The sequence below is a fragment of the Schistocerca nitens genome, chromosome 5 (genome assembly GCF_023898315.1).
Source record: "Schistocerca nitens isolate TAMUIC-IGC-003100 chromosome 5, iqSchNite1.1, whole genome shotgun sequence".
Taxonomy (NCBI): Eukaryota; Metazoa; Arthropoda; class Insecta; order Orthoptera; family Acrididae; genus Schistocerca; species Schistocerca nitens.
The window spans coordinates 573,340,157-573,364,230 of NC_064618.1; the positions used below are offsets into that span (position 1 = coordinate 573,340,157).

The window sequence follows — 24,074 nt, forward strand, 5'->3', positions numbered from 1 at the left end:
TAACAAATTTCCTAGCGACAGAATCAATTCTCACTTTAGATCCTGCGAGCTGTGGATGAAGAGCAACAGGCAGATTCCATATTCCTAGATTTCCGAAAAGCATTTGACACGGTACGTACCTGCAGACTCTTAACGAAGGAATCAGCTTACCCATAGGTTCCCACATATGAGAATGGTTCGAAGACTTCTTAAGCAATAAAAACTACTGTATTGTCCTCGACGGCGAGTGTTCTTCGGAGACAAGGATATCTTCAGGAGTGCCCCAGGGAAGTGTGATAGGACAGCTATTATCTTCTATATACATAAATGATCTGGCGGGCAGGGCGTCCAGCAATGTACGGTTGTTTGCTGATGATGCTGTCGTCTACGGTTAAGATGTCGTCGTTCAGTGACTGGAGTTGGATACAAGATGACTTGACAAAATTACTGGTTGGTGTGATGAACTGTACTTGGCTCTAAAAGTAGTAAAATGTAAGTTAATGCGGATGAGTAGCGAAAACAAAACTGTAATTTTCGGATTCAGCATTACTAGTGTCCTGCTTGACTCAGTCAAGTCGTTTAAATATCTGGGCTTAACGTTGCAAAGAGATAAGAAATGGAATGAGCATGTGAAGACTGTGGTAAGGAAGGCGAATGATTGACTTCGGTATATTGGGACAATTTTGGAAACATGTGGTTCATCTGTAAACGAGACCGCATGTAGGACGCTGGTGTGACCTGTTCTTGAGTACTGCTCGAGTTTTTACTTTTTAAATCGACACACCACCATTTGATTGTATTATTGTTTATTTACTTACGACCCAGTTTTCGGATTTTTACGCCATTTTCAGGTGACTGAAAAATGAAAATGGTATGAAAGGCCGAAACCTGTCACGTATCTTAATAAAAAACAATTCGGCCAAATGCCGGTGTGTTCATTTAAAAATTATTGTATGGTTATTGCTCAGCGACATCAAATACTGCTCAAGTGTTTGCGATCCGCAACAGGTCGGATTAAAGGAAGACATCAAAGCAGTTCAGAGGCGGGCTGCTAGATTTGCTACCAGTAGGTTCGAACAACGTACGAGTGTTACGGAGATGCTTTTGAGAAATTTTAGAGCATCGGCATTTGAAACTGACTGCAGAACGATCCAGCTACTGCCAACATATATGTTTCACAAGGACCACGAAGATACAAGAAATTAGGACTCATACAGAGGAATATAGACCGTCGTTTTTCCCTCGCTCCATCTGCAAGTGGAACAGGAAAGGAAACGACTGGTAATGCTACGGGTACACTCCGCCAGGCACCATACGTTCCAGAGTATGTATGTAGGTTCAGAAGGAAAAAAGTGGGGCACCATTTGTCTCATTCTTCCTTCCTCAGCATTTTCAAAATTTTTCCCAAACACTTTGGCATGCTAACATATTCGCGATCCATGTAACATGTAGCTCAAATCATCCACAAGCTCTCCTAAGTCGCTCAGACCGATTAGTCCCTCGCTGTAAGTCGCTCATATCCACGACTCCCACTTGCCCAATCTCACTCACTCACTCACTCATTCATTTAGCCCTATTGTTTGTCATTATCTTTCTGTCTCTCTGCCATTGTATCCTGTCTCACAGCCACAGTCTCCTTCGTTCTATCCTACTATTAATGTCTCCTCTTCTGTTAGTGTCTCCCTCTTGATCTCTCCTTCTGCAGCTATCTTAGTCATTCCTTCCCACTGCTGTTTTCTCTTCTTTGTTGTTACTGTCATCGATTCTGACTCTTGTTTCACTGCCTCTCACTCACTTCCACTTTTCCTTCTATTTATTCCTCTTCCATTGGCACTGTCTCCTTCACTCCCTACCACAAACTCAGTATACTGTCTTCCAGTATTTATTACTTTTCCGTCTCGTTCTCACTGCCGCTGTATCCTTCTCTCTCATGATATATGTTCACCTGCCAAAATTTTTGGGACAATTTTTAAAAATAGTGTAGAAGATAGAATGAGGCTGCTGGAACCCCATTTTTCATTCAGAATCTTTTAAACAGGACCATATTAGCCTTTTTAGTGCTCCCTTAGGAGTATTTTTCCGCTGGTTCCTTTCCTTTCCTTGCTACAACAAAGCATGTCCCTCATATGAAAAAAAATCTATGGCTCAGTAAAATATTGATAGTTTACAGTGTGAAACTGAAATACTGCAAAACTACACTCCTGGAAATTGAAATAAGAACACCGTGAATTCATTGTCCCAGGAAGGGGAAACTTTATTGACACATTCCTGGGGTCAGATACATCACATGATCACACTGACAGAACCACAGGCACATAGACACAGGCAACAGAGAATGCACAATGTCGGCATTAGTACAGTGTATATCCACCTTTCGCAGCAATGCAGGCTGCTATTCTCCCATGGAGACGATCGTAGAGATGCTGGATGTAGTCCTGTGGAACGGCTTGCCATGCCATTTCCACCTGGCGCCTCAGTTGGACCAGCGTTCGTGCTGGACGTGCAGACCGCGTGAGACGACGCTTCATCCAGTCCCAAACATGCTCAATGGGGGACAGATCCGGAGATCTTGCTGGCCAGGGTAGTTGACTTACACCTTCTAGAGCACGTTGGGTGGCACGGGATACATGCGGACGTGCATTGTCCTGTTGGAACAGCAAGTTCCCTTGCCGGTCTAGGAATGGTAGAACGATGGGTTCGATGACGGTTTGGATGTACCGTGCACTATTCAGTGTCCCCTCGACGATCACCAGTGGTGTACGGCCAGTGTAGGAGATCGCTCCCCACACCATGATGCCGGGTGTTGGCCCTGTGTGCCTCGGTCGTATGCAGTCCTGATTGTGGCGCTCACCTGCACGGCGCCAAACGCGCATACGACCATCATTGGCACCAAGGCAGAAGCGACTCTCATCGCTGAAGACGACACGTCTCCATTCGTCCCTCCATTCACGCCTGTCGCGACACCACTGGAGGCGGGCTGCACGATGTTGGGGCGTGAGCGGAAGACGGCCTAACGGTGTGCGGGACCGTAGCCCAGCTTCATGGAGACGGTTGCGAATGGTCCTCGCCGATACCCCAGGAGCAACAGTGTCCCTAATTTGCTGGGAAGTGGCGGTGCGGTCCCCTACGGCACTGCATAGGATCCTACGGTCTTGGCGTGCATCCGTGCGTCGCTGCGGTCCGGTCCCAGGTCGACGGGCACGTGCACCTTCCGCCGACCACTGGCGACAACATCGATGTGCTGTGGAGACCTCACGCCCCACGTGTTGAGCAATTCGGCCGTACGTCCACCCGGCCTCCCGCATGCCCACTATACGCCCTCGCTCAAAGTCCGTCAACTGCACATACGGTTCACGTCCACGCTGTCGCGGCATGCTACCAGTGTTAAAGACTGCGATGGAGCTCCGTATGCCACGGCAAACTGGCTGACACTGACGGCGGCGGTGCACAAATGCTGCGCAGCTAGCGCCATTCGACGGCCAACACCGCGGTTCCTGGTGTGTCCGCTGTGCCGTGCGTGTGATCATTGCTTGTACAGCCCTCTCGCAGTGTCCGGAGCAAGTATGGTGGGTCTGACACACCGGTGTCAATGTGTTCTTTTTTCCATTTCCAGGAGTGTAATTTTACGCCTCATACTGGATTTTACGTGCAGAAAAAATTTGCATGTGCTTCAGTATCACAACATGGTGTTATCAGAACCCTTCTGATGATAACGGAGATACTATTTATTTGTGATACGTCACTTTATAAACTATGTTTTCGCCTCACACCGGATATTACGTTCGTATTTTACGTGTACAAGTAGGGTACTTCGAACCTGTTTATATCGGAAACGGATAAAGATGTGAGGAACATTTTCAGTGTTCTTAGAGATCGGGATCTTAGGAATATATCGTACAATTTTTTTTCATTTGCTATGTATACCCTCTCGAATATGCGGTTCCGTTTAGGTACACAAAAGACATGTTTTTCGGCTTTTCTCAGGAACTACTCATAAACTAAATGGTACTTCCGTAAGTCCTTAAGGCGCACCGTAGGCCACATGTAATGCAAAAAGAACCAACCGATTTAGATCATTTGTCTAAGCTGGAGGATGTCGTAATATCCAAACGTTGACCTTGTAACGTAAGACGATCCTTCTGCTGGGTCCGTAGCCAAATTTTTATCACCAGCGAAGCCCGACCTATGAACCTGGAAAAATACCGTTTTTATGCGCGGCGTTTTGGAACATATTAGGTAGCGCACGCTGTCGCATGCGCACCGAGGCTACAAGGTGGTCCTGAGGCTTACAACCAACCTTATTAAGTAGTAACAGGGTGATAAACAAAAATTTGTATGATTATGAGGTGACAGTCTGTGAGGTTATGTTATCAGCACTCCGGTCATTTCAGAAGCCGCCACTTTGGGTGCAACTCGTAATTTTCAAACGGAAAGGTGGTCTTGGAACTTAATGAAACAAATAGAGAATTACATGGGGAAAATATTGGTGCTTCCATTTGAGCATAGCTTTATTCATTCTCGAGATGAGGGTGATGTTTCTTTCTTACACGGGACGAAAGCTGGTGACGTCAACTCAAATCAAAGGTACTAAGATAGTGCTCGTATCAGAAGAGAGCAACCAACGTCATTTATTGAAATATTCCCGCCGCTCTGTCTCGTCAGAGAAGTGAATAATGTTTGTGTATCATATCTATTAAAGAAGTGGATTTGCATTTCATATGGACAGATTCCTATACAGGGTGCATAATTTAATCGCCGCTGTATAGTGTAACAACTCGAAACCTTGAAGTGAGTTGTCTTTGAAAGACGTCGCGGAAATGCGGCTGTGTAACCTTGTATACAACGGGTTGGCTGTTGCGGACGATTCCCTACTAAAACATGATATTTAAGGACAGATTACTGATTTTTATAACAACAGGAACGGTTTACGATTATCACTAATCGGGACCAGGAAGTTCTTCTTAAATACTTCATAGATTAGGCGTTCTTGCCCGTTCCTGCTTCAGAGCTACCACCAGCATGTCTCGGGTCGTCTTCCATCTCTTCTTTCCTTCGGCATGTAATCCAACGCTGCCTTGGAAGTCTGGTATTTTTTATTCTGTCTAGTGGTTAGTATTTTATTATGTAGCAATTTAACTTTTAAATTTTTGCTAATCTTCATATTGTATCCATCCTCCTACATCCTTTAATGAGAATCTCGTTTCTGCCGATTATATTTTATTTAGCTGCTTTTAGACAGCATCCATGCTTCGCTTACATAAAGCAATGTCCCTTAAGCTATTGTTTTAACGAATCTCACTGTCGTTTCTTTCCTACCTTAAAAACCTTTATTTTTAAAAGTTCTTTCAGTGATCCACAAACAACTTGAAGTTTTCTAATATTTTCTCAGTGTCCGAGTCATTATAAAAACTTATATCATAACCAATACATTTAAAATTCGATACTTGTTTTAAAATGTTGTTTTCTAACACAATCTTTGATCTGATTGCATCCTTTTAACTTTCTTTATATTTATTGAGGTTTTAAAATTATAATATTTATAAAGGTTATTTAAAACACACCTGAATTACTGTAACTTGGTCTCTTTTATCTGAATTATTATTTGATCGTCTGCAAGGATAAGAGTGTTTGAATAAACGTTTTTGGGGGTCTTCTCTTTTGAACAGAATTTTAACTGGAGCTGCTGACCAAGACAAGTATTTTGCAATTTTCCCGGTTCCTATTGAGCGGATGTAAACTTCTTAATTTGCATATTATACAGGTATATTTAATCAGTTTCATACTCACTCCATCTAATTCAGTTGCCTTCCTATTTCTACAAGTATTAATATTAAATCTAGTTCTTATAAAGTGATAGGGTCTGTTTGTAGTATTCCATTTCCATTGGAGCAGTGTCTTTCTGTTTCATTCACCCCCACATTATGCCATAATGAATTATAATGTTTTATCTCTTGTTGTTCGCTATCTTTTTCTGATTTATTTATGTGCTTCATTAGTTTATATCCAGTTAGTTGCTCTGATACAAATCATGCTCTACCTCACTTGTAGACTTATTCCTTGTTTCCTCGTGAGCCTTATTTTCTTAGCAATTGTTCTTTTCCTCATATGATGTTTCCGTTTTATTTTGTAAATGTATCTTGTACCCTTGCCGTTTTTCATCATCTACTTGGGTTCCACATTCTCAACCCCTTCTTATTTCTCATCTCATTCTTTCCCAAAACTTCATCTGCAGTTTTAAGGATTGTCTGTATTCTATTTTCCCATTATTTATTTACATCTTCATTAGTGGTTGTTTTTGTTAGATACTTTATAAGTCTATTTTCATAAAGAGTTTTTAAACTTATTTCTTGTAAGATATACACCTTACACATTTCTTCATTGGGTTATTTCTACTCCATTACACTAGTATTCCAATTTAAAATTGCGAAATAGTGTTCCGAATATGTATCAGTACCTCTGTACTGTACACCTTGTGCCATGAAACTTAACTTATTACTGACTATTACGTAATTTATTAACTGTCTATAACATATACTGCTCCGTGTAAGCTTATGAATATCTTTCTTGAGAAAGTATGTATTTGTTAATTTCAGATGGATGAAAATTGCAAATTGTCTAAGTTACTCTCCAGTTTCATTTATTTCTGTTCTCCGCAAGTCTCCACAACATGTTGAATAGGTGATTTTACTCTTCGATCACTTGAATTTCCATTGATAGTTACTCACATCTGATACGTGTATCTACTACTGATTAAGTATTTTATGAAACCGTTTTGTTTCATCTCTCTTCCCTTCTTCAGGAGCGTACATCGCTACCACTGTCATATGAGATCACTCTGTTTTAAATCGTGCTGTTTCTATTCTTTCATTTTTGTAGGTATAACTTTCTAATCCCTTCTTCACTTTTGGTCTATTAAAATGGCTATTGTATACCAAGCTCTTTCTTTCTGCTCCACTCGACTAAATATGATTATGTATTAGTTCAAATTTCTCATTTCTTTCACCTTCTTTTTTGTTTGTTTAGAAACTGTATTTACATCTTTTGTATTGATTACTTCTAACACTCCTTTCAGGTACCGAGTTATCTTTTATTAAAAATCCAGGTCTAGTACTTTTAACATATGATATATTTATTAGAATGAACATGATATTTTCAATGAACTTACTTTTGGGGGCATAATAACTAATACTTACGTCACTTGAAACAAACTGAACTTCAATGCAGCTGCTCAGCTGAGATATGGCATATGTGTTTCACTCTTGAGGTAAACACGCTTCCAATTACTTGTGAGAGCCATGAATCCCAGTGGCTTTCATTTAATCGTAACACATCAATTTAGGAAACCTCACATTTGTTGTGGTCATTGACCTATATTGCCGCTTGTGGTTAGTTACTGTAATATCATTATTCGCACTGTTTAAGCTGCAGCTTATTGTTGTTAATCAATACCGCTGGCGAACGCCCCACGAACTTGCATATTCCATCGGAAACATTTATGTCCGCAGCAATACTCATTCATTGCCAGGTCATCTGCGTATCCGTAAAAAAAAGCAGAACGGCTCGCTTTTACAATGCGGTTTCAGGCGCGTGACATCCGATTACGGGGCGAGCGCAGCTGCTGAGGTACAATCAACAGCGTTACACCAGCGGCAGACATACTGCTCCGATGCGCTCTTCCATTCACCGATAAAATGCGCGGCGTTGTCACCACACCGATAGCGGGTGACGCTGAACGGGAAATTCCTATCAGTCAGTCGTTTTAATGTGTTCTCAATATTCGCTGCGCTCCGCATCATTTGTTGCTGTTCACTCCCAGAGAGTAGTTTCGCTGAAACGATGCACATAAGAGTAAACAGTCTGTCAATTTCACGCAAAATACTTTGACTCTATTTTCTATCACTCTCGTAATAAATTATCTGCTCAGCCGGTTTTGACAAGTTTCATTCATAATATTCATTTCGCTCCCTTCGTTGATGGCACTTGGTGAAACATAATGATTACAAGGAAAGAAAATGCTTTTATGTCATATTGACTGCATGAAAGGGAAGCAGTGGTTGAGGAGGGAGTGTGACAGGTTTGTAGTCTATCCCCGATGTTATTCAATCTGTATAGAGCAATCAGTAAGGGAAACGAAAGAAAAATTTGAAGTACGAATTAAAATGCAAGGAGAAGAAATAAAAACTTTGAGGTTTGGCGACGACATTGTAAGTCTGGGGCCGGCCGGAGTGGCCGAGCGGTTAAAGGCGCTACAGTCTGGAACCGCACGACCGCTACGGTCGCAGGTTCGAATCCTGCCTGGGGCATGGATGTGTGTGATGTTCTTAGGTTAGTTAGGTTTAAGTAGTTCTAAGTTCTAGGGGACTTATGACCACAGCAGTTGAGTCCCATAGTGCTCAGAGCCATTTGAACCATTTTTTTGTAAGTCTGGTAGAGACAACGAAGGACCTGGAAGAGCAATTAAACGGAATGGACAGATGCTTGAATGGACAATACAAGATGACTGCAAAACGAAGATAATGGAATATAGTCGAACTACGTCCGGTGATGCTGAGGGAATTAGATTAGAAAATGAGACACTTAAAGAAGTAGATGAGTTTTACTTTTGGGGAGCAACATAAACGATGATGGTCGAAATAGAGAGGATATAAAATGTAGACTGCCTATGGCAAGGAAAGCGTTTCTGAAGAAGAGAAATTTGTTAACATCGAGTATAGATTTAAGTGTCAGGAAGTCTTTTCTGAAAGTATTTCCATGTAGTCTAGTCATGTACGGAAGTGAAACATGGAAAATAAATAGTTTATACAAGAAGAGAATAGAAATTTTCTCAATGTGGTGCTACAGAAGAATGCTGAAAATTAGATGGACAGATCACGTAACTGATGACGAGGTACTGAATAGAATTGGGGAGATGAGGAATTCGTGGCACAACTTGACCAAAAGAAGGGATCGTCTGGCAGGACACTTTCGGAGGCATCGAGGGATCACCAGTTTAATATTGGAGGGCAGTGTGGGGTGTAAAACTCGTAGAGGAAGACCATAAGATAAATACGCTAAGCAGAGTCAGAAGGATGTAGGTTGCAGTAGTTACTCGGAGACGAAGAGCCTTGCACAGGATAGAGTAGCATGGAGAGCTGCATCAAACCAATCTCTCGACTGAAGACCACAACAACAACGATATGTGACAGCTGTATTTAAATGTGAATAAATGTAAGATAATACTAAGAAGCGATATGAAACGAGACGATCACGTAAAATCAGATCTGAACGTGGCAATTTAAATTGCCGAAACTAGTTGTCATACATATATATAGATATACACACACAAACACACACACACACACACACACACACACACACACATATATATATATATATATATATATATATATATATATATATATATATATATCGTGGAGGGAGACCATGAGATGAAAACACTAAGCAGATTCAGAACATACATAAGAAAAATAAGTCCAGTAAACATGGGGCACGAAGTCCATACTTTCTGCCATATACACGTGTTTCACGAGGTGTTCAACGTGGCGTCTATTCAAGAGAATGCACCTCTCTGCCCTCCGGCGTATGGAATGACGCACCCTTTGAAGTAAACCCGTTTGTCGTTGTACCTGCTGGCACACATTGAAGACGCGTCCTGTAGTGTCAGCACATCGTTGATCGGCGTGGCGTAGATCAATTCCTTTAGGCGTCCCCATAACTAAAAGTCTAGGGGATTGAGGACTGGGAAACGAGGATGCCCAGGTATGCCTCCCCCCTCTCCTTACCTCCCCGACCAATCTAGCGGTCCTGAAATATCTGCATCAGATGTTCGTGTACATTGTGACGAAAGCGTCCTTGTGCACCATCATGCTTGAACCACATTTCTATTCGCTGCTGCAATGGCACAGCCTCCAGCAAGGTAGGTAATACATTAATGAGAAAGCCCAGATAATGTGCCCAGTTGACATTTGTTGTAGCACGTATGGCTCTATTAATCTAACGCCAAATGCGTCTGCCCATACGTAGACTGAGAATCGGTGTTGATGCCCTTTTTCTGAATTGCTTGGGGTTTACATCTGCCGATGCATACTGACTGTGAAAATTTCCAACTCCATCTCTTGTGAACCCTGCCTCATCGGTAAGTAAAACCTTGGATGTAGACAGTGTATCTGCGGCATACTTCTGCAACAACCATTGACGGAACCTCCGTCCGCCATGGTGATCCTGTGGCCTTAGGGTCTGAAAGCGCTGTAGATGATACGGGTACAGCAATTGTTCCCCCTACTCCAGATATGGGAGTGAGTCACGCCTGCTGCTGATAATCGTCGCACACTAGTTCCAGACGTTACTTCCACCAAACGTAGCACACGCTCCTCCATTTAACGCGTGCGGACTGCACAGAGCCTTCCTCCCTCAGTCTTCCGAGGTAAAAGGGTACCTGTGACCCTCAGCCGTTGGAAAAGTCTTCCGAACAGCTTATCACAGGGCACTCTGCGCTGTGGATATTCTTCAGTGTAGAGAACACGGGTTCGCAGGCTACGTCCATCTGCTAAACCATACAGAATATCACATCCGCCATTTCACTTGTTGAGTAGTTGGCTTCCACTGCTAACAACTGGTGGAATAGAGAAAATGTAATTATAATACACCATTTTTACCTACTAACAGTGCAGTAACAGTAAACACGTAAGTGAATCCGCATTTGAAAGAAGGCAGAACATCATGTTACGTACCCAGGGTTGACAGAACTGTACAATAAGGCACACGAACTAACGGGGCATACAAGACGGCCGGCCGCTGTGGACGAGCGGTTCTAGGCGCTTCAGTCAGGAACCCTGCTGCTGCTACGGTCGCAGGTTCGAATCCTGCATCGGTCATGGATGTCTGTGATGTCTTTAGGTTAATTAGATTTAAGTAGTTCTAAGTCTAGGGGACTGATGACCTCAGATGTTAAGTCCCATAGTACTTACAGCCATTTCAACCTGCAAGACGTCTCGAACCACACAACTGACTACACACCACCTAATGGTAGGCAGAGCACTCTGAGTAAGACATAATTGTCTGTCGACACATTTGACGGAGCGCCAATGCAGCGGCTGTGCTAATACCAGCAACCAAGCTTCTCGCTTCCATTCCTATAAACACGTGTTTATCTCGGAAGGTACACGTTTCTGGACCCATGTTTATTGGACTTATTTTTCCTGTTTCGATGAGTACGACCACCTCTTAAAGAATTCGACACTTTTTTGAGCACTCTACATGAAACTAATTGAGAGACTCACTGCTTGGATTCCAACAATTCAGTACAGCCCATGCAAAAGTAACAAACGGTCGAGAACTTGACAAGGATTCCTTGGAAACAGGACGACACAGTTATCGCGACATCCTAATGGATAAATTTAGTAAACGTGTATTCCAAGTATGTGCAGCCATTATGCTGCCATCATCATATAGCCCGTATATGGATTAGAAGAGAATCGAAGCATATGAGATGTGGTGCTACAGATGAATATTGAAAATAAGGTGGACAGATAAAGTAAGGAATCAAGAGGTTCTCCTCAGAATTGGCAAAGAAAGGATCATAGGGAAAACAGTGACAAGAGGAAGGGGCAGGCTGTTAGTAGATGTGTTACGACATGAGAGAATAACTTCCATGGTGTCAGAGGAAGCTGTAGAGGGTAAATATTGCAAAGGAAGGCAGACTGCAATAAATACAACAAATAATTGATGTTGTACGTCGCAAGTGCTGTTCTGAAATGAAGAGGATGGCACAGGAGAGTAACTCGTGGCGGGCCGCATTAAACCAGTCAGAAGGGTGCCGACAAGTGGATCATTGAGAGAGATTAGGGCACGAACATTGGTGAATATGGAGTCATTTTTTCCTCGTCCTATACGTGTTCGGAATAGGAAAGACAATCGGTACTATATATATACTATACAGTGGCTTTCGGAGTACATTCCAGGGTAGTTCGAGAAATTCTTAGTTTGGTAACTCGAAATGGAATAGGAACAAACGAATTACCTGAGTGAAACTTTATTTTTCATCAAATTCCTCACCAAGGTCATATCGCAGCATTTCAGCCTATGACGAAAGTAAATGCATACCAAAACCTTATAAAAATGAAAATAAAGGTTTTAGCCTTCACGATATAGAGATCTATGTGATATTAAGACCTGTAAGGATGATGGTGCTGCAGACTCTTCAACAATTTGTGGTTGAGAGATGCGGTATGAGTATTGCGTCGGGTGAATAGATGGGATATTGGTGGGGATATTAGTGGCAGTAGTTGAGTAGTAGTGCAGTTATGGAGGGAAAGGGTTGGTTTGAACGCCCATTTGCAAAAGGAAAAGGTGGGGGGGGGGGGTTGCAATTTTTAGGATGATTAGATTTCAGGAATTGTTTCGTTGTCTTGAAGACGGTTGAATACATACTTGGAAAGGACATGAAGGATGATAAATACGGTGGGATCTTGAGATTCGATTTTGCGACAGATGTAGAGCCTCAGGCCGCTAAATAACAAGAATAACTTACTGACCCATTTCCAGCACGGACTATACTTTGTATAATAGTAGCAGACATCGCTCGGGATCCTGTGTCGCATGTTTGACGTAACTGTCAAGTTATGCGACATGTTAGAGAAGTGGAAACTTTGTTTGCCGATAGAGGTGTTAAGGAATGTTGAAAGTTAACCGTTGTTTTGTGACCCTACGTATATATTCCATAGAAATACTGACACAGTTTTTAAACTAATTCATGGTCATTTCAAGTGTCTCTGAGCACTATGGGACTTAACATCTGGGGTCATCAGTCCCCTAGAACTTAGAACTACTTAAAGCTAACTAACCTAAGGACATCACACACATCCATGCCCGAGGCAGGATTCGAACCTGCGACCGTGGCGGTCGCGCGCTTCCAGACTGAAGCGCCTGAAACCACTCGGCCACACCCGCCGGCAATTCATGGTCTTTTATCCTTCATAAGTCTGTGATAACGATACCTGATTCGAAATACAGTATTTAGAGACAAACGGTTAAACTTTCTCAAGCACAACGTTCATTTCACGGAAGTGTTTGCGAAGGGACTGATTAAGTAACATTAACATTGCTTTCCGCAAAGGTAATGAGAACTTCGTGTAATAGATGACTCGTACAGAGCAAATGTCTTTGCTGTTTGTACGATCTTAATCTCATTATGCCCGAAAATTGTTATTTCCTGGCAATTATTGATTAAATTACGTAGACGGTTGACCCGAATTGTGGCTGTCGGTGGAATTGCATTCAACGACGAACTCCAACAGCAGCGCTAACAGTGGGGCTATAAATGTTACGTAAGATACAGCGCCTGGCAGTACAGCATGCATAAATTGTTCCAAAAGAGTCGTTAATTGATCACATGAAGAAAGATCCTTTCATATAGCGGAGGGTGATCTAATACTGAAGCAATTCGCTTACATAACAGGCAGCCCTAAATGAAGGGGTACAAACCGTTTGAAATGTTACGCAAAGGTTATGCAAATTCCTGCAAATTTACTGCACAACCAAAGAAATTACATGATCGTCATAACCCGCTCACTGATAGTTTCCATGAGGGCTCAAGGGTGTGTGTGCTGCACAACTTGATACCTTTATCCAAGCGGACCCACTTTTCTGAACCTAACACAGAGGCATACCGTGTTCCATTGCAATTTAAAAGAACACATTACGCGAGAAATTTCTCTACGAACTAAAAAGAAAAAAGTCATGCAAGAAACGTAAACGAATCGCTTGTGGAAAATGTGGTTTAAACCAAGTGAATTTAGTGACCTCACCCAAGTAAATGCAGCAGCATGAGAAAATAGCAGACCAACGTCTGTAAGATACCAAACCTTAGTCAGAAATAGTCTCCCCTCTGGCCGCTCTGTCTCCATAACTGAAACTGGCACTAAGCCTGTGATTCGCTCTGGCAAGGCCAAGTCCTTGACCTCCGTGGTACACGCCACATGGTGCCATACAGAGTTACCTCGTTGCGATCTTCACCTCTGAGTTGTTAAATATTCTTCTTATGTGCAGAATAACTTAAGTTTTACTAAAAACCGGAACTTGTCAACTCGGATCTCTTAAGCCTTTTATTGCACCTTTAAATACATCACATAGTAGACGATAAGTTTGTTGTTACAGGAGACTTTCTGGGGAATGAACTTCTGCTCATTGGGTGTACCTCAAAAACGTGTCTGGCACAGAGGGCTCTTTGCCATGTTTGACTACTTTTCCCGCCAATACAAGTATGTCTTCAACTGTCTTGGAACGGCATAGAGACAAGGCCGAATACATCATGCTGATAATAAAATATGCAAAACAGGACTTCTGTCTACATCTACATCTACATCGATACTCTGCAAATCACATTTAAGTGCCTGGCAGAGGGTTCATCGAACCACCTTCACAATTCTCTATTATTCCAATCTCGTATAGGGCGCGGAAAGAATGAACACCTATATCTTTCCGTACGAGCTCTGATTTCCCTTATTTTATCGCGGTGATCGTTCCACCCTATGTAGGTCGGTGTCAACAAAATATTTTCGCATACGGAGGAGAAAGCTGGTGATTGGAATTTTGTGAGAAGATTCTGTCGCAAACGCCTTTCTTTTAATGATTTCCAGCCCAAATCTTGTACCATTTCTGTGACACTCTCTCCCATACTTTGCGATAATACAAAACGTGCTGCGTTTCTTTGAACTTTTTCGATGTACTCAGTCAGTCCTACCTGGTAAGGACCCCACACCGCGCAACAGTAAAAGAGGACGGACAGCCGTAGTGTAGGCAGTCTCCTTAGTAGGTCTGTTACATTTTCTAAGTGTCCTGCCAATAAAACGCAGCCTTTGGTTAGCCTTCCTCACAACATTTGCTATGTGTTCTTTCCAATTTAAATAGTTCCTAATTGTAATACCTAGGTATTTAGTTGAATTTACGGCTTTTAGATTAGACTGATTTATCGTGTAACCGAAGTTTAACGAGTTCCTTTTAGCACTTATGTGGACGACTTCACACTTGTCCCATAATAAATCATCTTACATAATAATTAAAATTTTATGAACTGAACTGTTATCCAGAATTTAAAAAAATCATATAATTCCACTGATAAAGCTTGCTCATTTATGTTCAAAATTAGTTCGAGATTTCGCTTCGACTCAATGAAACTATTTGTTTCCAATTTTTGGCTACAAAATCTCTGGAAAATCTCCTCACACCAGCTAGGCAGCGAAGCCTGTCAGAACTACGATATTCTGGAAGAAAATAGAAGCCTGATGAGTGGACTCTTGGACGTTGTGAAACAAGTCGATGCAGAGAAACGGTGTGTTTCATTATCAAGGAACGCAGTGCCGCTTTAGCCAAGCCCTGTACAACTTTTTTTTTTAATTATCAAAACCATTATAATTACACAAATTTAACCCACTACCTTAGTACATTAGTGGGTCCTAACAGTGATACATTTATTTTAAATTTTTGCAGCTTAGTGTAGTTATTAGTGGGTGAGCTACAGTTAACATTAGTAACAATGGGCATTTAATGTCTACTTATATTATTTATGCCTAATTCCTATTACTAATTTAATTTAATTTATATATGTATTCTGCAGCGTCACATATGTGCCAGTGAAGATATAAACCTACTTTTACTTGCCCTGCTCTTCGAGCTAACCCCGAAGAGCATGTCCCTGGCACTGGGCGGGCCTCGATGTTAAAATTCGCTGCAGTCCTTATCTTAATTTCCTATAACTAAGTTCTACAAACTAACCTATCCTACGTCATGTCCGGTGTGTGTGTGTCGCAATCGGTAGTTGTTCCCCACTCCCCCTAGTCCTGCACGTGGCGGTTCCCAACTTAGAGGTAGTCGGCCAGTCCTCGCACAGGCGGTATGGGAATAGGGCTCTAGGACTCAATTGGTGGTTATTGTCGCTCATTTCTTACTGTATCTCTCCTAAATAGTCGATTAAAACCTTTCGAGATACCTCGTTAGCCAGGGTGTTCAAGATCTGAAAAGTATCCTCTCGTCTAAGTAGTTGGTGTGTGTCACGGTTGGGTAGTCTGTCTCGTAGTCCGTTGGCGATATCATTGAAGAGGGGACACTCGTAAACTACGTGCTCGGGCGTGCCCTCCGGATCGCCACAGTCGCACGCTGGTGTTGCCCTTTTCCCAAATCGACATAGATATGTCGGGTAGGGTCCATGGCCAGTGAGAAAGTGGATCAACCCTCGCGTAGGCTCAAAGTACTTCAGTCCAAGTCGTTCCCTTACATCGGGTAGGAACTGGAAGGTTCTTCGTCCAGTCTCTTCTACCTCCCAAATCTCCTGCCAGAGCTCCTCCCCTCTTTTCCTTATCTCTCTTTTATCCCTCAATCTAATACCCATGATATCGGCAATCTTCTCATAATTTCCCTTCTTGGCCCAATACCAAGCCGCCTGTTCTCTTATTTTTATGTCCAGAGGGCAGAGCCCCATTATGACTAATAGGGCCCCCCCTGGAGATGTTCTATAGGCACCTACGGATCTTAATATCATGCTTCTCTGGACCCTTCTCACTGCCATGGCGGGCACAACCCTCGTGAGCCTGTGCGCCCAGACTCCCGAGCCGTAGCCCACAACTGAAGTTAAGATACTGTTGTGATAAAGTCTAATTAGGTGTGGAGGAAGATGAAATCTTTTGTGGCCTATGGAGATTAGGTTATTTAATATCTGAAGGGCTCTCTGGGTGACAGTTTCAATGTGCTTCCCGAAGCTCCACCTCTCATCAATAATAACTCCCAGGTAACGTGTCTCTCGTCGTCGGAGAACTGGTGATCCGTCTATTCTGACAGTCGGGTTTCTAATAAGATTTCCTTTTAGTAGTAAGTAGGTGGATTTACTGGGTGATATCGTCATTTTTGTCGCGTGGCACCACTGCCTGAGTTTGTCTAATGCTGTCTCTATTTTTGGTTCGATGTCTTCGCGGCTACGGCCGCCAACCAACAGGAGGTCATCCGCGTAGGCTATCACCTCTAGCACTTCATCGCTTTGTTGTAACCTATCTAATAAAGGCTCCATATGTATGTCCCAGAAAAGGGGTCCTAAGACGGAACCTTGGGGACATCCTTTGGTAATTATCTTTCCGATTCTTTCGCTAGATGATGATAACCAGACCTCCCGATCGTTGCAATAGCTCCTCAGGCAACCATATAGCGTCCCTGGACACTCTTTCTCCCGCAAGCAGGAGAAGCGCGAAGGCCACCAAAGGTTGTCGAAGGCACCACTGATATCAACCATGATGCCAACCACGTATTTGTGCGGGGTCGAGCCACAGACCTCGGCCGCCAGGGCGATTGCATCAGATGCTGACCGCCCCGGCCTGAACCCGAACTGCCTGTCGCTCACCCCGCACAACACTCGGTGTGCCGTCAATCTGTCAGCCAGTAGTTTCTCCAATATTTTGCCAAATATCTCCAACAAGCAAATCGGCCTGTAAGATTTCACTTCTGCAGGATCCTTGTCCATTCCTTTCTTTATAATAATTACGTTTGCCGTTTTCCATCTCTTTGGAAATTTTCTCTGTCGGAGACATTCGTTGTAAAGATGTGTTTGTGGCGCAGTTAGCTGAGGCGCCAGAAACTGCACTACCTCCGCCACAATGCCGTCCGGCTCAGGTGCTTTTCCTCTTTTTAATGATCTTATATGGGTTGCCACCTCCTCCTCTGAAAAGGGGTAGACAGCTGTCTCATTACCGTATTCCTCTTGATCTTCATTTCTAAGTTGTTTCTGTCCCTCTGTTTCCCCTTCCGCATTGTCGTCAGGCAACAGGGACCGGAGGAGGACCCCCGCAGTTTCCTGCCAGGACTCCGTCATCCTGCCCCCGTACCTGACTGTTGATAACTCCAGAGGAGAGCGGATTTTTTCCCTTACCAGCTTGTATGGAAGCCCCCATGGGTCCGTGACTAACTGGTTAAGCACGAAATTTTCCCAGCTTCTCATCCTGACTTCGCGTAGTTCCTTTTGGAACTTCTGCTTTTCCTCCCTGTATAACATCTGCCACCTTTGGCGTTCCTGCCAGACGACACTGCGCTGGTAGTGCCTCCTCAGCCTTCTGACAGATTGACGCAGTTCACCTAGTTCAGCAGTCCATGGTGACGTAGAGGCCGCCATGGCCCTCCTCCTTGTAGGTACGGCTGCCTTCACCGCTCTTGTCACTGCACTCACCAGTTCCTCTGTTCTCTGGTCTACGTCAATGTCTAGATACCTGTCACCTTCCGGTAATGGAGGAATGTCACACTCCCTCGCTAGGCGCTCCCAGTCAGCTCTTCTATAGTTTATTTGCACCTCCCACCCCGTGGCCCAGCGGCACTCTCTTTCTCCCAAGGTAAAAGATATCAAGTTGTGGTCGCTTGTGGTGGCATTCTCTATGACTCTCCCTGTACAACTTACCAGACAGCGACAGCCGTGCATGTGACGACACCTGTTGTTGCAGGGACTGCGGAAGCGTCCAAGAGCCCCGCGCCTCAGCAGTCGCGGACGCCCCCTGACGAGGACGAAGCTGTGCTGCAGCTGCTGCGGCGCTGCTGGGCCGACGAGCCGGCTGACCGGCCGGACTTTCACGCGCTCAAGGCCGCCATCCGCAGCCTCAACAGGTAAGCCGAGTCTCTTTCCTAACACGAGCTGCCTACCCTCGCTTTAAACTCGCCAGCGGAATCTATGATGTCATCTGCGAACCCGCGGTCTCCATACACTCGGAAACTCGACTAACAAGTCTCCGCCACTGTCCATTTAACCATAAAGTCGTTCGCTCGAGTCTGCGACTGGAATCCAGGGTAGAAAGGAAAGCGAGCACACGAGTTCTTAAATACAACGGGAGACTCACGACATTGCCGCTACCAGCAGCAGCTGGCGAGTGTGTTGTTGAATTGCTTTAATAATAATTATAAAAAATGGCAATTTTCTTTACGCACTGTCTTTTAAATAGATATAATGGTATCTGATACTGAAGTATTAATGCAAAGAAACGTAATGATGCTAAAATGCGTTATATTCTTGCTATGATTTAATCTTTAAAATTTAATAAATCTCTTCCTGTTAATATTTAATTAATTAACTTACGTCGTTCAGATTTCGTAACGCTGACGGCGTTAAAATTTAAAGTTGTTCAGTCCCTGTTTTGTTTTCTTTCAATTGTTGCGAGCCAGCGATGGTGCAATGCTGTTCGCTTTCAAGTCCACACATTTATAAAAATCAGGTCCAGGAAACACTTTTGTGATCACGGTTGCGATTTAGACGGTATTCGCGTAATTGTACTGATTAAAAGTTATCGTTTCCGAAAGGAGCAGTTTCGATTAAAGCTGTGTGCACTTTTGCGCGTATAATGAAAATATTCCTAACACGTCGCGTAACAAAAAGTAACATGCGAATCACAACCGTGGTCAAACGAAGAAAATATATGATGACATAAATGTTCTTCGCTGTTATTCAGGACAGGTTTAGATTAAACACTGCAATTTTCAGTCTTTAAAAATCACAAGACGATACACTTTAGAGATATTTGTTTTGAATAACTTGTATTTACCTATTCTTATACAATATGGTTATTGTCCGCAAGGATTATCTCTCTCTCTCCTTTTTATAGCCTTTATACATTCACATTACATACATCGTTTAAGAAACTTTTCTTTCACTTCCGCCCAGTACGAGAACAAAATCCCCCCAGTCCAAAATGTCTTACATAGAATCAGTTCACACTTAACAATCCTATATAGTTTCGTAGTACAAACAATGCTAGTTTATTCCGTGCACTAGAAAGTCTTTGATTCGCTAAGCACAAAAATTAAAACAATAGAATTATAATTACATTTTTAATATGGTCAATTCTTCTTTATGTCATGAAAATAAGGTTTGACATCGTCGTAATATTATTTTTCATCGTTGTAGCACTATAACGTGAATGAGATCAAAACTTGTAAGGGTGTTGCAGAGGAGGTTGTGCTGAGAAACAGTTCTTGAGAAAATAATTCGCTACGTTTTACCATTTCCGAGTTATTTAGCACTGAAGTTAGTCCATCAAGACGTGATACGCACAAATTCTAGCAGCCTTTCAGAGATAGTGTCGCCAAACTTGTTGTTCGTTTGGTTTCCTCAAACCGAACAAACGTACCTTTTTCTCGCCTAGCTTAAATTTATCTCTTCCAAAAAGAGGTTCATTTTGTTTGGTAATGAGCATTCGAACAACTGGAAACTTACGGACCCACAGGTTGCTGTGCATTACCTTATTTTAACGCGTACAAGCGCTTGAATTCGCATGTGCAAAGACCTGATTGCCTAACTTCAGCGCAAAATATAGAATGTTTTTCTAAATGCTTATTAATACGCACAACCTCCCCTACAAGCTTTTCAGAATGTTTCTGACCGTTCTATATATACTGGGCGCCCCAAGTAACTCCGCCACCTGACATATTTCTGAAATAAAAACAAAATGTGAGAAATACAATTGGACAGTGATGGGCCTGTGTCAGGGGCTCACACAATGAGCAGAAATGCACAATCCCTACAAGTAAGCTGGTCGCTGTGGCCGAAAGGTTCTAGGGGCTTCATTCCGGAACTGCGAGACTGCTACGGTCGTAGATTCGAATCCTGCCTCGGGCATTGATGTGTCTGATATCCTTAGGTTAGTTAGGTTTAAGTAGTTCTAAGTTCTAGGGGACTGATGACCTCAGATGTTAAGTCCCATAGTGCTCAGAACCATTTGAACATACAAGTAAACAAACAGCACTTTTAACACGAAGTTAAGTTTTTTAAGATGGCACGTGAATGTTTTGGTACAGAATTGAAAACTATATATACAATTACTGATGGCAGACTTGGTTTCATTGCTCTTAACCTTATATTTTCGGAAAAATTTGACTTAAATAAATGACAACGGTGCTGTAGTGCCGTAATGCGGGTTGTCTGCACTGTCCTGAAGCCTGCCATAGGCAACCTTTCTTCGCGCATTACAGCAGAAACTGTGGCGCCGTCGCCGACCTTTAAAGTCTAAGTACTTCATAAGTTATGAGGTTTAGAACACTGAAAACAGGGTCAACGTCACTAATTATATATAAGTTTTCATTTCCGTAGAAAAAACATACACGTGCTGTTTGAAAAACGTAAATTTGTATGGTGAGCGAGCAAGTCTAGGCAACACGTCGACACTGTAGAGCATGCTGGGTTACAACAGTGATATGTGGACGAGCGTTATCCTGTTGGAAAGCAGCCTGTGGAATGATCTTCATGAATGGCAGCACAACAGTCGTATCACCAGCCTGAGCACGCACTTGCAGTAAGGGTGAGTGAGATAATCACGAGAATGCTGCCAACTGCCTGCCAAATTGCTGCTGCAGATGCAGTACGATGCGCCAGAGTCATACTCCGAACGCTATGGTCTTCCCTCTCTGTAGTGCCACGTGGCCGTCCTGAGCCCAGTCTCCTTGGGACCGTACATTCTCATGACCACCGATGTCAGCAATTATGCACAGTGCCTACATGCCTCCCAAGTCTTTCTGAAATATTGCACAAGGATCCAGCTTCTCACATCCCTTTCACACGACCTCGTTGAAACTCAGTGAGGTGCTGATAATGGCTTTGTCACCTTAAAGCCAGTCTCATCAAACGTCAACTCATCACGTCCAGTCTCCAAGGTAACTAACGCTCACGACCGTTACAGGGTGAAGCAAGCTTGATTTGCATCCTAATAGCGCTACCCGTGTGCGACTGACACGAAATTTGAAACGACGGAATCCTTCAGGTGTAGAAACACGCCACCAACTTTCGGTTATGTCGCACAATTCCTTCTTGGTGATAAAAAATTGGTATCATGTGCGATTGGCCCTCGTATTCAGTCTTTGGCGTCTCCAAGCAGCTCTCATTTTTTTCTCCGTGGATTTTTTAAGCCCAATTTGTTCCTCGTCTGGTGGGGACTACAGTCTCTGACACTATTTCCCGGTGTGTGGTAGGCAATACTTATATGTATAAAAATTTCTGAAGACTGCTGCAGATTTATTTAATATTTAATTTCCGTTCAGAGAAGTGTAACAGTTACACTACTCTCCTTCCGACACATCAGTAAGTCTGTAATAAAAACACAAGAAAACGTATCAGAACGAAGTGTATAGTCTAAATTGTGATTAATTGCTCAAATAAATTACAACAGCCTTCGAAAAAGTTAAAAAATGAATGATAAGATACATAAGACGCTATTAGCCACAAACGGAATTTTCCATGACCAAAAGAATACACAAATAGAGCACATTTAATTGTACGGACGTAAGAGTGGCGTTGCTCTGTACCCTGCTTCCGTTTGATGGAGCACATATGTTTCCTCATGGCTGAGGCGGAATGAAGAAGAATACAATCATTTTGTTTGAATTGGACAAACTTTGTTTTTCGTCTGAATGGTGGACTGCAGCATCGAACTCTTCCCATATATCAATCTTTCTGTAATGGAGCATATTTGTCGTCTCATCCCCTGTGTCATTAGATTTTCGTCTTACACCTTCCACAGCCTCAGAAAAACTAGCTTCGTCATCCGTCTGATCCCATTTCGCCCTGCCATTGCTAGTTTACAGCACTCAGCTTCCACGCTACGTCAGGATTTGTCATACACTCGCGCACGCTTCAGTGAGAGAGATCGAGTCGCCGATTAGGAAGCGAAAGCATCATCGTCGTTGTCAGACTGGTCACACTCGCGGAGCTGCGGAAGGAAGGAAGGAAGCCGATAAGGCGCTGAGTCTGCATTGGCGACTATACAGTGGCGACTTGATTTCTTAGTTATGCAACCCCAAACATCAGACTCGTACTAGCTCCGTTTCTGATATCTACGTTCTACCTGCGAACTGTAATTCATACAGTGCTCTGTTGCTGCAACCAACCCAGTAACTAGCCTTCCAGCATTATGTATCTGCTTTTCATCTATGGCATTTTGTAATCCATAGTTATTACATGTATTGTAACCTGAATGGTCCCCTCAAAATTGCTTTAGGTTGCTTCTGGAATGCAAGAAACCTATTGCATGTAACAAATAAGTTTGGCACACAGCATAAATGGTAGCATAAAGCGAACCTCCTACCACAGAAAATTAGTGGCTCTATACAGGTTGCGTCCTTCCAACTAGTCTCCTCCTGGGCTAATTAAGCTAGAACTTAAATAAGATGGGCAAGACAATAAGAGATATTAATAAGCATTTAATAAAATTATGTACAAAATAAATGTCCAGGGTGACGAACATGCGTGGCACTGTAGTAAAAGTTCTGAATACATGTCTAACGTTAACTCTGCAAACAAAGTGACGCACCACCATGGAGTTAGGGAAAGTGGTCACAAATTGATGTTCATACAGTTATCGACGGAAAATGCAAAATTATAAACTTTGGCGGCCGATGGATGAAAATTCGACGCTGCAGCGCAATTTCGTCGTACAACTGACAAGGATAGTAAACAGGAGGCATGTCGATATCATGGCATAATGTCTGTTCGAATTTCACTCCGTGTACTCTGTTGGATAGTAACTGTGTCTCACAGACAGGCGCGTAAACGTACATATATACGTAGATATCAGCATTTCAGACACGGCGTGTAGTCGGGCTCAAAGAAGCCGATTGGAGTAATCGACGAATCGCTCTGTATTTGAATAGGAGTGGTGCCACTATTCGACGATGCTGTCAGGAAAGGGTAGACAGTGGCTGAACACAGCATCAAAAAGAAAGCAGTCAACCTAGAGAGGCGACAGAAGACAGAGCAATCGCCAGAGAGACACCCAGAGCCCCGGATTCATCATTATCATCTATCTGACGTGCAAATGGCGCTTCAGTGACTGTAAGAACCATTAAAAGGCGGCTCACGGAGAGTATCTGCACGCACTGTGCCTCTTGCACCGACAGCCATTGACCTCCGTACACCAACAAGCCTGTTTGCGGTGTTGTCGGGCACATTCTACCTGGAATCTCATTGACTAAAGTAGGATTGTCTTCAGTGATGAGTCCCGCTTCTAGCTGATCTCCGGTGACCAACGCAGACGTGTCTGGAGACGCTCCGAACAGTTGTTGGGTACCAACCTGACTATCGCCCACCATCC

General features: G+C 43.1%; 1 protein-coding gene across 1 annotated transcript in view; it reads left to right on the top strand.

Annotated features, from left to right (window-relative positions):
* The window catches only part of LOC126260589 (atrial natriuretic peptide receptor 1-like), a 940,475-nt gene that overhangs the window by 108,480 nt on the left and 807,921 nt on the right, over positions 1–24,074 (top strand). Inside the window, exon 2 of the mRNA XM_049957924.1 lies at positions 18,450–18,609. Coding sequence (XP_049813881.1) covers positions 18,450–18,609 — 160 coding nt within the window. The remainder of the gene's footprint in view (positions 1–18,449; positions 18,610–24,074) is intronic.